General features: G+C 44.3%; 1 protein-coding gene across 1 annotated transcript in view; it reads right to left on the bottom strand.

Moving 5' to 3' along the window:
• R3HDM2 (R3H domain containing 2) overlaps positions 1-7,624 on the bottom strand; it is a 22,205-nt gene extending 14,581 nt beyond the window's left edge. The window contains 11 exon segments of the mRNA XM_031064569.1: positions 30-90; positions 1,241-1,272; positions 2,124-2,219; positions 3,144-3,252; positions 3,912-4,052; positions 4,215-4,274; positions 4,856-4,934; positions 5,399-5,525; positions 5,702-5,788; positions 6,370-6,411; positions 7,422-7,624. Coding sequence (XP_030920429.1) covers positions 30-90; positions 1,241-1,272; positions 2,124-2,219; positions 3,144-3,252; positions 3,912-4,052; positions 4,215-4,274; positions 4,856-4,934; positions 5,399-5,525; positions 5,702-5,788; positions 6,370-6,411; positions 7,422-7,589 — 1,002 coding nt within the window. The 5' untranslated portion in view covers positions 7,590-7,624.
• Positions 7,625-11,515: the final 3,891 nt, after the last annotated feature.

Below are 11,515 nucleotides of genomic sequence, written 5' to 3'. Positions count from 1 at the left end.
CTCCGGGGCCGCGGCTCCAGGGATTTGATCTCGCTCTCGGTGCTGCTCTGGCGGCTGCCCGGGCTCCTGCCCAGCCCCTCCCGGGTGCCCCTGCAGAGAGCACACGAGTCAAACTGGGCTCCAGGGACGGTAAAAATGTAAAAAATATTGGTGTAAAAATTTAGAAAAAAAAAATTGGTTTTGAGTTGTAGTTTAGTTTATTTATTTTTTTATTCCTTTTTTTTTTGGTGTTGGAAATGATGTGGTTTAAGTTTGGTTTGGTGGGTTTTAGGTGTGAGATGTTGTTGGTTTTTTTTGGTTTTTATTTAGGTTTTTATTCATTTTTTCGGTGTTGGAAATGCTGTGGTTTAGGTTTGGTTTGGTGGGTTATAGGTGCTTTTTTGGGTGTTTAGTTGGGAATCAAACTGGGCTCCAGGGAAGGGACAGAGGCAGAGCTGCTGCTGCCACCCAGCGTGGTATAAAAATTTAGAAAAAAATTATTTTTTTTTGTTATAGTTTAGTTTATTTAGTTTTTTATTTGTTTGGGGTTTTTTTTGTGTTAGAAATGTGGTTTAGGTTTGGTTTGGTTTGGTGGGTTATAGGTGTGAGTTGGTGTTTTTTGGGATGTTTAGTTGGGAGTCAAACTGGGCTCCAGGGAGTGGCAAACTTTAGAAAATATTGGTGTAAAAATTTAGAAAATACTGGTGTAAAAATTAATTTTTTTTGGTTGTAGTTTAGTTTACTTAGTTTTTTATTAGGTTTTTTTTTTGGTGTTGGAAATGCTGTGGTTTAGATTTGGTTTGGTGGGTTATAGTTGTGAGTTGGTGGTTTTTTGGGTGTCACAGTTTTAAAGAAAAAGAAGAAAATTATAGTTTAGGGAACTTTTTTGTTTCAGTTAGTTAAAATGAATTAAAATAAAGCATAATTTTGTTGTTTGTTTATTTGTAGATAATATAGTTTAGGAGTAGGAATGTGGAGGAGTGAGTGGAGTGTGTGAAAACAAATTGCCCTTTTCTTTTTTGGAATAAGTTTTAAAGGTGCAAAACTTATTATTTAGCCTAAATAGAATAAGATGGGATAAATATATACAAATAAATACCTTCACTGGGGGATTCAGCATGACATGGCACAAAATAAATCACAGGGAAATCCCTGCAAATCTGCCTCTGTCTGTGAGAGCTACAAAACATTCTGTGGGGAGTGTGATGAGGGAAAATCAACATTTTAAATCATCCCAGGGCATTTTAAATCATGCACTCACCTGCTGTCTGTGAGGTATCCGTTCTGGCCAGACTGGGAGCAGGAACGTGGAGATGGGGAGGAAAGGAAAAAAGAGACTTAAAAACTCTGAAAGAACAAATTCCAGAGGGTGGGGAGGGCACGCAGAGGGTGCTGAGGTTGGTGCTGAGCCTCCTGCACAGCAGATCCCTGTGGAGCTCCATCCAGGCAATTTCCTGAGCCCTGAGATCTCCCAAGTCCTCCTAGGAAGGACTAAATTCCTCCTGGGAATGCCCAAATCTCTCCTGGGAATGCCAAAATTCCTTCTAGGAACGCCCAAATTCTTCCTAGAAAGGCCCAAATCCTCCTAGGAAGGCCTGAATTTCTTCTGGGAATGCCCAATTCCTCCTGAGAATGCCCAAATCCCTTCTGGGAATGCCCCAAATTCCTCCTAGGAATGCCCAAATTCCTCCTTGGAAGGATGAAATTCTTCCTGGGAATGCCCAAATTCCTCCTAGGGAAGTCCAAATTCCTCCTGGGAATTGCCAAATCCCTCCTGGGAATTGCCAAATCCCTCCTGGGAATTCCCAAATTCCTCCTGGGAAAGCCAAATTCTTCCTAGGAAAACCTAAATTCCTCCTGGGAATGCCCAAATTCCTCCTGGGAATGCCCAAATTCCCTGAAATTTTTGGAAGGAGCAGACTGGAGGCTGCAGCTGTGGCTCCTCCACCCCAGAACCTCAGACACCCTTGTTGGCAGCTGGAATCCGCTGGCACACCCCCAAAATTCTGAGAAATTGGTAGAAAAAGCAACATCTGGAATACTGAAGGGGAAACCTTGTGGCCCAAATCTCCAGGAGGGTCCTGGAATAATAATAATAATTAATTTGGTGAATGATAACGATTTGGTGAAGGATCCAAACTCACCTCTCGGGCAAAGATCCTCTCCCTGACCCGCTGATATTCCTCCTCTCGCTCCTCGATGGATTTGCTCCTTCTCCCATCCTGCAAGGGGAGTCTGATCTGAAGGGACAAACACAGCTCAGGGGTCAGCAGGAGCAGCCAGCTGCTGGGAATTTTGGGTGGGAATTGTGCATTATTTGTGGGTTCGGTGATTTTCTGCACCTGGACCTACCTTGGAGGCACCTGAGTGCGGGGATGAAGCTCCCAGAGGTGTCAGGGAGTTCATTCCTGGATATTCCCAAATATAAACCACCCTGCCTGAGCTCTGCATGAGGCAGAAATCAGGAATATCACCCTGGTTTCAGGGGAAAAATCAGGAATATCACCTTGATCCAAGGGGAAAAATCAGGAATATCACCCTGGCTTTAGGGGGAAAAATCAGGAATATCACCTTGATCCAAGGGGAAAAATCAGGAATATCACCCTGGTTTCATGGGAAAAATCAGGAATATCAGCCAGGTTCCATAGGGAAAATCAGGAGTATCACCCTGGTTTCAGAGGGAAAATCAGGAATATCACCCTGGAAAATCAGGAATATCACCCTGGTTTCAGAGGGAACACTCAGGGAAACCAAAAACTGGATGAGATTTAAGGTCTTTTCCAACCCCAATTGTTCCATGTTTTTATGAAATTGGGAGCTACAAGACCCTGAGATTCCTGGGGAAGGGCATGACCTGCTGCAAGAGTGGAAAGCACCGGGAATATTCCCAAAGAAACCTTGGAAAAAGGCTCCATCTTAAAACCTGGCCTGGCTCTCAGCTGATTTTGGAGTATGGAGAAGCACAGCCACAAAACCCACAGCAATTCTTCATCCATTTCCATAATATTTGGAAAAAAATCTTTCATGAAATTCAGATGTTGCTGCTTGGGTGGGGTGGGAGCTTCTATGAAATGAAACCCGGGAGGATTTTGGAATTTTTCTTGTTTTGTGAGCAGCCACATGTGACATTGCCAAGGCTGCAGTGCCCCCCTGCCCTCCCTCACCTGGTTGTCATCCCGATCCATGCTGGTGTCATCCCTCTTCAGGATAAACCTCTGAGGGAACTCTGCATTCTTCTCATCCTTGATGTGCTCAGAGAACCTCTGCTCGGGGCTGCAAGAAAACCAGCCCTTGTTAGGAGGGAAAAACGGGCTCAGGATGATTTTTGTGTGAAATTTCAGCTCCTGTCCCTTCTCCAGGAGCTGTGGAGAGGCAGGGAGGGTTGGAAGGAAAAGATTCTTCTTTCCTATCCCTTCATTCCATGATTCTGGTTCTTCTAGAGAGGGATCTTCACCTCTCATGAGGCGAAAAAAATGATAAATGTGGTGTTGAACCCATCCTGCTACAGAGCATTGCTGGGCTGTGGGAAGGGAGACGAAAAGGGGAAGGGGAAGGGGAAGAAAAAGGGAAAGAAGAAGGGGAAGAGGAAGAAGAAGGGAAAGGGGAAGAAAAAGGGGGGAAAGGGGGGAAGGGGGAAGGAAAAAGGGGAAGGAAAAAGGGAAAGGAAAAAGGGGAAGGCAAAAAGGGGAAGGGGAAGGGAAAACGGGAGAAAGGGAAAGGAAAAAGGGAAAGGGAAATGAAGAGAAGAAGGGGAAGAAGAGGGGGAAAGGGAAAAGGGAAGGAAAAGAGAAAGGGAAGGGGAACAAGAAGGGGAACAAGAAGGGGAACAAGAAGGGGAACAAGAAGGGGGAAAAGAAGGGGAAAAAGATGGGGGAAAAGAAGGGGAAAAAGAAGGGGAAAAAGAAGGGGAAAAAGAAGGGGAAGAGGCTTACATTCGTGTGTTGCTGGTCTTGTTGATGATGACGGCCTTCCCAGTCTGATCCACGTTGTGATCCATCCCGAAATACGCCGCCACCCGGTGCAGCAGCATGCGGTGGTACGAGGTCATCTGGGGGAACTTCTTGAACTGATTGCTGGGGACAGGGACAGGGGACAGGGACAGGGGACAGTCAGTTCCACCCCTGCCATGTCAGGGTGTACAGGAGAACATCCTCACCCTGCTCCCCTGGGAGCCCAAATTCCGAAATCTCCATTCAAAACTTCCTTTGCTCGGCACAAACTCCATCATCACTTACTTGTTATCACTGATGAACTCCAGAATCTCCTGTTCCAACTTGAGCAGCATCATTCTGTCCCTGTCAGGATAAAAAAGAAAGATTAAAAAGGTCACTTTAGGGACAGGGAACAGCTTTCCCTGCTGCCAAGCCCTGTCCTGTAGAAGAAAAATTCACAGGAGGAAGTGATATCTGATTTTACAGAGAAATGGGCTAAAAAACTACTTGTTTTTCAAATATATTAAATTAAACACCAGATTTTTTCCAGTTTAAGGTTGTTTTGCTAATAATGATTGGCTTTGGAAAGCCTGAATCTCGGCTCTGCTGGAGGCTCCAACTTTGCCATTCCCTTGCCAACCTTTCCTCAATCCCACTGATTATTCCCTCTACAGGCTGGCACTTGAAAACCATTTATAGAAAAGGCTTTAAAGCAATTAAAATGATTTCTTTGCATTAAAACAAATTATTTGTCCTTCACTCTTCACATCACACACAATTCCACATTTGGAATTGAACAGGATATAAAATTACAGTTGTGCTTTTAGTTTCTACATTGTCCCAGCTCCGGTAACTCTTGGAATTCCAAAGAGGAAAATACAGAAATATTTGCAGGAATGGACACACAGAGCCCTCAGGGAGTTGTTTTAGTGCCCATGACCTACCTTGGGTTTTTTTTCAGTGTATTTACTAAAAATTCATGCAAATCTATCCCAGTGGAGTCTGTATATTCCTGGCTGGAATCTGAAAAAAATAACAATGGCAGCAGAAAAAATTAACAAGTCACTGAGACAACACAGAGAGAAGGAAAAGGGGGAAAGGAGAAAAGGGGGAAAAGGAAAAAAAGGGGGGCAGAAAAAAAGGGGGAAAAGGAAAAAAAGGGGGGCAGAAAAAAAGGGGGAAAAGGAAAAAGGGATGAGTGTGGGTGAACCTGAAAAAGAGAAGAATCCAGGGAAACCCTGGAGCTCCCTCCAGTGCCTCATTTTTTATACTAATAAATACATTACCTATTAAATAAACAAAATTTTCCACTTTTCTCAAAAAAAAAATCTTTTCCCCAAACCATTTAAAAAAAACCCTTAAATTTACTTTACTAAAAAAAATACCTTTTAAATTTTTCTCTCAAAATTACCCTAAACCAAAAGAAAAAACCAAACACCCCCAACCACCTGCCCCACTTCCAGACGGTTCCCAGAGCAGCACCTGACCTCGAGAGAGCATCTTCCTTGGTGTTTTTTCTTTATTTTTCTCTTTTTCTTCTTTCTCCACCCCATCTTTCGTGGATTTCTCCTCTTCCTTGTCAGAGGGGCAGCTCACGTGCAGCTGGATGATGTCCTGGCGTGAAAATAAAGGAGGTTCAGACATTCCCTGAGTAGAAAAGCAGCCCAGGAAGGTCTCAAAAAGCTCTTGGGGGAATTTTTTGGTTTCCCAAGGCACAAGAGAGCAAGACCTGGATAATTTCTAATTTTCTGGGCTTCCACATTCCCAAATTTGTCTCATTCTGGGCCTACCTGAGACTCCAGCAGCCCATCCACGAAGGGGCCTGAGGATTCCTCACACACAGCCAAACTCCTGACCAGTTTAAGCTTTGAATTAGACTGAAAAAGATAAAAAAATTTTTTAAAAGGGAGTGGTTACAACACTAACCAGCTAAAATTCACATTTGAATTCCTGCAGCTGCATTCCCAAGGCACTTGTGCAGCCATTCCCAATTAAATCCCAATTAATCTGCCCAATAAGAGGAATATTCCCCTCAATATAGAGACACACAATGATTTGGAATCCCTGAACAATCAATTATTTTATTCCTTCAGCCTTTAAAGCATAAAATTCCCAATTAAGCTGCCCAAAAAGAGGGATATTCCCCTCAATATACAGATACACAATGACTTGGAATCCCTGAACAATCAATTATTTTAATAAGAGGAATATTCCCCTCAATATACAGATATAGAATGACTTGGAATCCCTGAATAATCAGTTATTTTATTCCTTCAGCCTTTAAAGCATAAAATTCCCAATTAAGCTGCCCAATATGAGGAATATTCCCCTCAATATACAGATATAGAATGACTTGGAATCCCTGAATAATCAGTTATTTTATTCCTTTTATTTATTGAAGCATAAAATTCCCAATTAAACTGCCCAATAAGAGGAATATTGGGATGGCAGCTCCTACCTTGGCTCTTTTCCTGGCGTGGCCGTGACTCGACGTTCGCTTCTGTGGAGAGAGAAAAAGGCAAAAACTCAACCTGGGAGTTTTCTGCCCTTTCTGGGACACAAAAAGGGACCAGGACAGAGATGCTGCTGCTCTGTCTGGAGAGCCACTAAACCTCTGGGAGCTGGACATGGCTGAGAAGTGTTTGAGGAGGTGTCCTGGACTGCAAGGCAAAATGTATTTTATTTGTCATCTGTTCAAAGCGAGGCAGTTGCAGTTTTCTTTATCTCTGCCACAATCAATCCTCCTTCCAGGAGATATCTGCTGTTACTGGGCCATTAATTATTAATTATCTCCTGTTCATGGGCCATTGAGTGCCCCTGCACGGCTGATGAAATTCCATCATCCCATTGGGAGATGTGAGCCCAGAGGGAGTGGCCAAACATTCCTACCTGGATAGAATCTGAGATTTCCAACACTCCTACCTGGATACAATCTGAGATTTCCAACATTCCTACCTGGATACAATCTAAGATTTCAAACATTCCTACCTGGATACAATCTAAGATTTCAAACATTCCTACCTGGATACAATCTGAGATTTGGGGACAGCAGAGCAGCCTTTCCACTGGATTTCCCAGAGGAGCAGCCACCTCTTCCACTGGATGGATATAATCTGTGATTTGAAGCATTCCTACCTGGATACAATCTGAGATTTCAAACGTTCCTTCCTGGATATACTCTGAGATTTCAAACACTCCTACCTGGGTATAATCTGAGATTTCAAACATTCCTACCTGGCAGGGCAGTGGAATAATTGAATTATTATATTGAAATATTATATTGAAATTGACATGTTATATTGAAATTGATATACTATATTGAAATTGATATACTATATTGAAATTGAAATATTATACTGAAATTGAAATATTTCCACCACTCTGGCCAGGAGAGGTTCAGTGCAGAGGAAGGGAGCAGCCTGCCCAGCCTGGGGTTCCTGTGGGGCCCTGCATGCTTTGGGAAGGGAAGGGATGGGAAGCAGCAGGTGAGGGCCCAGCTCCCACACTCACCTGAGATTCCTGGCGCACGCTGACCTCCTCCCCTCCATCCTTCTCCACCTCCTCCTTGCTTGGTGACCTGGATACATATTTGGTTTTGTTCACAGATTCTTCCACCACCTTTTTTTCCGATTCCTTCATAATTTCCAGGGACTCCTGTGCCGTGTTGCTGTTGGACATCTTCAGAGCCCTCCGACGCAGCGACGGGCACCTGCAGGGACAAGAGACAGCTCAGGGGCTGCACAGAGCTTTTCTCTGCACACAAACTCTTCCAGACTCAGGCTGGAATTTCCTTGGAGCCCACCACGTGCACAGATGCCAAATCAAGCCCTCAGATTGTGTTGGACAAAACCTCTCTAACAGTTTAGAGTTAGAAAGTGGATGTTTATTGTGGGATAACTCCCAGATAACTTTGGTACATCCCATTCCCCGCTCCATATGGTAATTAGTTCAAAAGCCATTAAGCATGTGCAGTTTGTTCCTTGAAATGGGGTGCCTTTCATGGGGAGGGGTCCCAAAATGAGGAAGTAAATGAAGTCTTCCTCCTTCTGACCTTTCTACATTTTCAATGCAAATATGACAAATGAACCCTTGGTAGAACTCCCATTCTTGTCTTCAATTGGTTTCAGAGCAGAGGAGCCCTACAATTGTCTTATGTTCCTAAAAACAATTGTCTTAGGTTCCTAAAAGCCATTTATCAGTTTCTATATTCTTCATTAGAAACCCAGCTAACCAAACATTGGGCTGACAAGCAATCAATTATTAGTTAACTACTAACTCTTAACTTCATCAAGGCCTACCCATTTATTTTAATTAACTCCAATAAAGCTTACCTCTGACTAAAATCTTAGCTCCTCTAAAATCTCTAAATTCCTTCAAGTTTATGTCTCAAGACCAAGCCTGCCCAGCCTGGGTGCAGCCCCAGCTCGAGGGTTGGAACTGGAGCTGCGTGGTTCTCACCAAGGATTTTGGAGGTAAATCCTGGTGGTTCTCACCAAGGATTTTGGAGGCACCAGGGCTGAACAAAGTCCCTGAGGTAGAACAGAGGTGCTGAGGCAGGTGAGTGATGGAGACAGAGACACTGAGGGCAGCTCTAAACCAGCGAACATCACACAGGTCAAATAAATTCCAACAACTACAGCTCTGCTCTGCCCCAGGGGCAAACCAGCACCAAAAATCTGCATTTCCCCAAATCCCAGCCCAGGTCTTTTTGTGATCAGTCAAATCTTTTTGTAATCAGTCAAATCTTGAGTGGGAAAATAGCCTTGAACTCCAAACAGGCTCTGTGAGATAAGACAGCCCTGATATCTGTCTCCTTCAGGACAAGTGGGACTCAAATTACACATTAAGATAAAAATCCCTGATAAAGTTGCATTTAAAGTTCCCAACCCAAACCAGTCCAGGATTTCATGATTCCAATTGCTCAGAGTCTGAGCAAGGATTAAACCAGCTCCACGTGGCTGTGGAGGGATGTGGCACCAGCAAACACCTCTGGAAGAGACAAATTTCCAAGAAAGAAAAGGGGAGCTGTCCTGGTTTGAATTTTTTATGAGCCTAAATCAGAGCAAAGCTCAAAAAAAACCCCCTCATAGCAGAAAATATCTGTTGAAAAACTGATTTTCAAATCCTTTGGCAGAATGTGGCTGAAACAGAGTCAGAACTCACAGAGATTCATCAACTCCTGCCTCTGATATTCCTGGAGAATTCCCCTTTAATTTTGTGGAGCTGCTGAACACAAAATGTGCATTTGACATTTATGAAGTTACTGGTATTGGTTCCAGGCACAGAAAGCAGGAAAATGCAGTGAGCTGCCTCCATTCCATGGATTTTTTACATGGAATTTTAATAAATTTGTTCAAGACGTGGAGGGGAGGAGGGAAAATGCCAGATCCAGCGGGAAAATGGGATAGGAGTGACACAGGGAGGCAGAAATTTCCCAGAAATTTCATGGGAAAAGGTGCAGGGAGGGAAAATATCCCAGAAAATTCATGGGGAAAAGGTGCAGGGAGGGAAACAGCCCAGAAAATTCATGGGGAAAAGGAAATATTCCAGATATTTCATGGGGAAAAGGTGCAGGGAGGGGAAATATCCCAGATATTTCATGGGGAAAAGGAAATCTCCCAGAAAATTCATTTGGAAAAGGTGCAGGGAGGGAAATATCCCAGAAATTCCCCCCACGAGGGAATCCCACACTGCTCCAACAGGAATTAGGTCAGGAAGGGAAAAGGGAACACTTTGCCTGATTTGTGTCTCATTTGTGGGATGATTTTGCAGGGGGTGAAGGTGGTAAACTCTGCCTCCTCCCACCCCAAAATATTCCAAACTGCTCCAGGCTTGGGGTTTAAATATTTCAAGAGGATTTGGAGCAGATTTTGGGGAAGGGAAGGGAAGGGAAGAAGCAGCACCGGATCTGCACACATGGCACTGAAATAAATTCGTACAGCTCATTCCCTTTTGCACCACCCACCCTCTAACAAGTTTTTGCCCCCAAGCCAAACACCTCAGCCAAATTTAAGAATGACAACAGGATCTTTTCCTGTCGTGCTGCAACGTAACTTCAGCATCACACTGATCAGATTTCCCAGAAAAGACAAACTCAGAGCCACAGAAAAAATGACATTTATCAGCTGCCCCCCTCCTGTTCCAGCTTCCATCCCCACCAGGCAGCCTCCAGGACATGCAGAAATCAGGGAAAATTTGTTTTCCAGTGGAGGATTCCTTGCAGGATGAATGAATCAGCCCCAGCTCCTCGGGGCAGCCGTGGGATGCAATGAGGGGGTGGCAGACACAAGTGACGGTGACAGACAGAGTTTGTGGAGAAATTTCAAGTTCAGAGCAGCCAGGGAGGGTGGGTGGCACTGAGCTGGGCTTTGGGAGAGAGGAAAAAAATGACCCAGATGCAGCAAAAAATGTGTGTCAGGAAAAAAAAAATTGAGGAAAGGTGGAAGGGAGGATTGGGGGAGGATGGGGATTGGAAAATGGCAGCAGTGACTGGGAACACTGGGAATGTTTTCTGGGATATTTCCTGCCCTAAAAGGGTCAGGGAGTCAGGACACATTGAAATCCTCCTCCTCACTCCAGAAATGAACATGGAATTCCACCTCTGCTGCCTTTTTGCCACCTGCAGTTTGCAGCTGTGAGCCCCGAGAAGGCAGCAGGGAAGGGAATTAAAGCAAGGAAAGTTCTGAATTTCCAGCTCAGATGGATCTGGCAGCAGATCTGGAAAAGGCAGGAAGCTCCTGCTAAATAAGTTCTTTTCCTGGCCTTGTTTCTCAGGGAACAGAGCAAAAATGAGGGTGCAAAGGAGACACATGGCTGCAGCTGCCCACACACAGCTCCAGCGGGATGGAGGGGTCTGAAATGGGGATTGAGGGGGGATGGAGGGGTTTGAGTGGGTCTGAGGGGATATGGAGGGGTCTGAGGTGGGGATTGAGGGGAATAATGAAAACTCGTGACTCTTTCCAGGGTTACATTTCAGTCTCCATTTTATAATACTACATTATATTAAGTATTATACTATATTATAATATTATATTATCTTATAATACTATATTAAAGAACGCTGTACTATACTATTCTAAAGAATACAGAAATCGTATTTAGAGAAGACTAAAAAGATAATAATGAAAACTCCTGACTCTTTCCAGAATCTCAACACACCTTGGCCCTGATTGGCCAAAGACTCAAAACAACTCCCACCAAAATCCAATGAAACAACTTCCAAACACATTCCAAAGCAGCAAAACACAGGAGAAACAAACGAGATAATTATTGTTTTCCTTTTTCATTTGTTTTCAAGGGTTTTTTTCATATTTTTCAATTATTTTCCTTTTTCTCTGAGGCTCCTCAGCTGCCCAGGAGAACAATCCTGGCTGAAGGGATGTTTCAGACAATGTGACTGTGCCACCCTCACGAGCCTGGCTGCCCTCTCTGGGCTCACTCAGGCCCAATCCATCCCATAATTTCCCCCTTTTGCCCTGTTTGGGGGCAGCAGCACCCAGCACCCATCACCTCCCTCCCTCCCGCTGGGTACCAGCGATGCTCCAGCCTGCAATTCCCTGATTGGCTGCCCGGCAGCCAATGGGAAGCCGAGCTCCACGGCAACG

This window comes from Geospiza fortis, unplaced genomic scaffold, assembly GCF_000277835.1.
Source record: "Geospiza fortis unplaced genomic scaffold, GeoFor_1.0 scaffold599, whole genome shotgun sequence".
NCBI lineage: Eukaryota > Metazoa > Chordata > Aves > Passeriformes > Thraupidae > Geospiza > Geospiza fortis.
The sequence above is the reverse complement of the archived record's forward strand: the minus strand, read 5'-3'. Positions and strand labels throughout refer to the sequence as shown.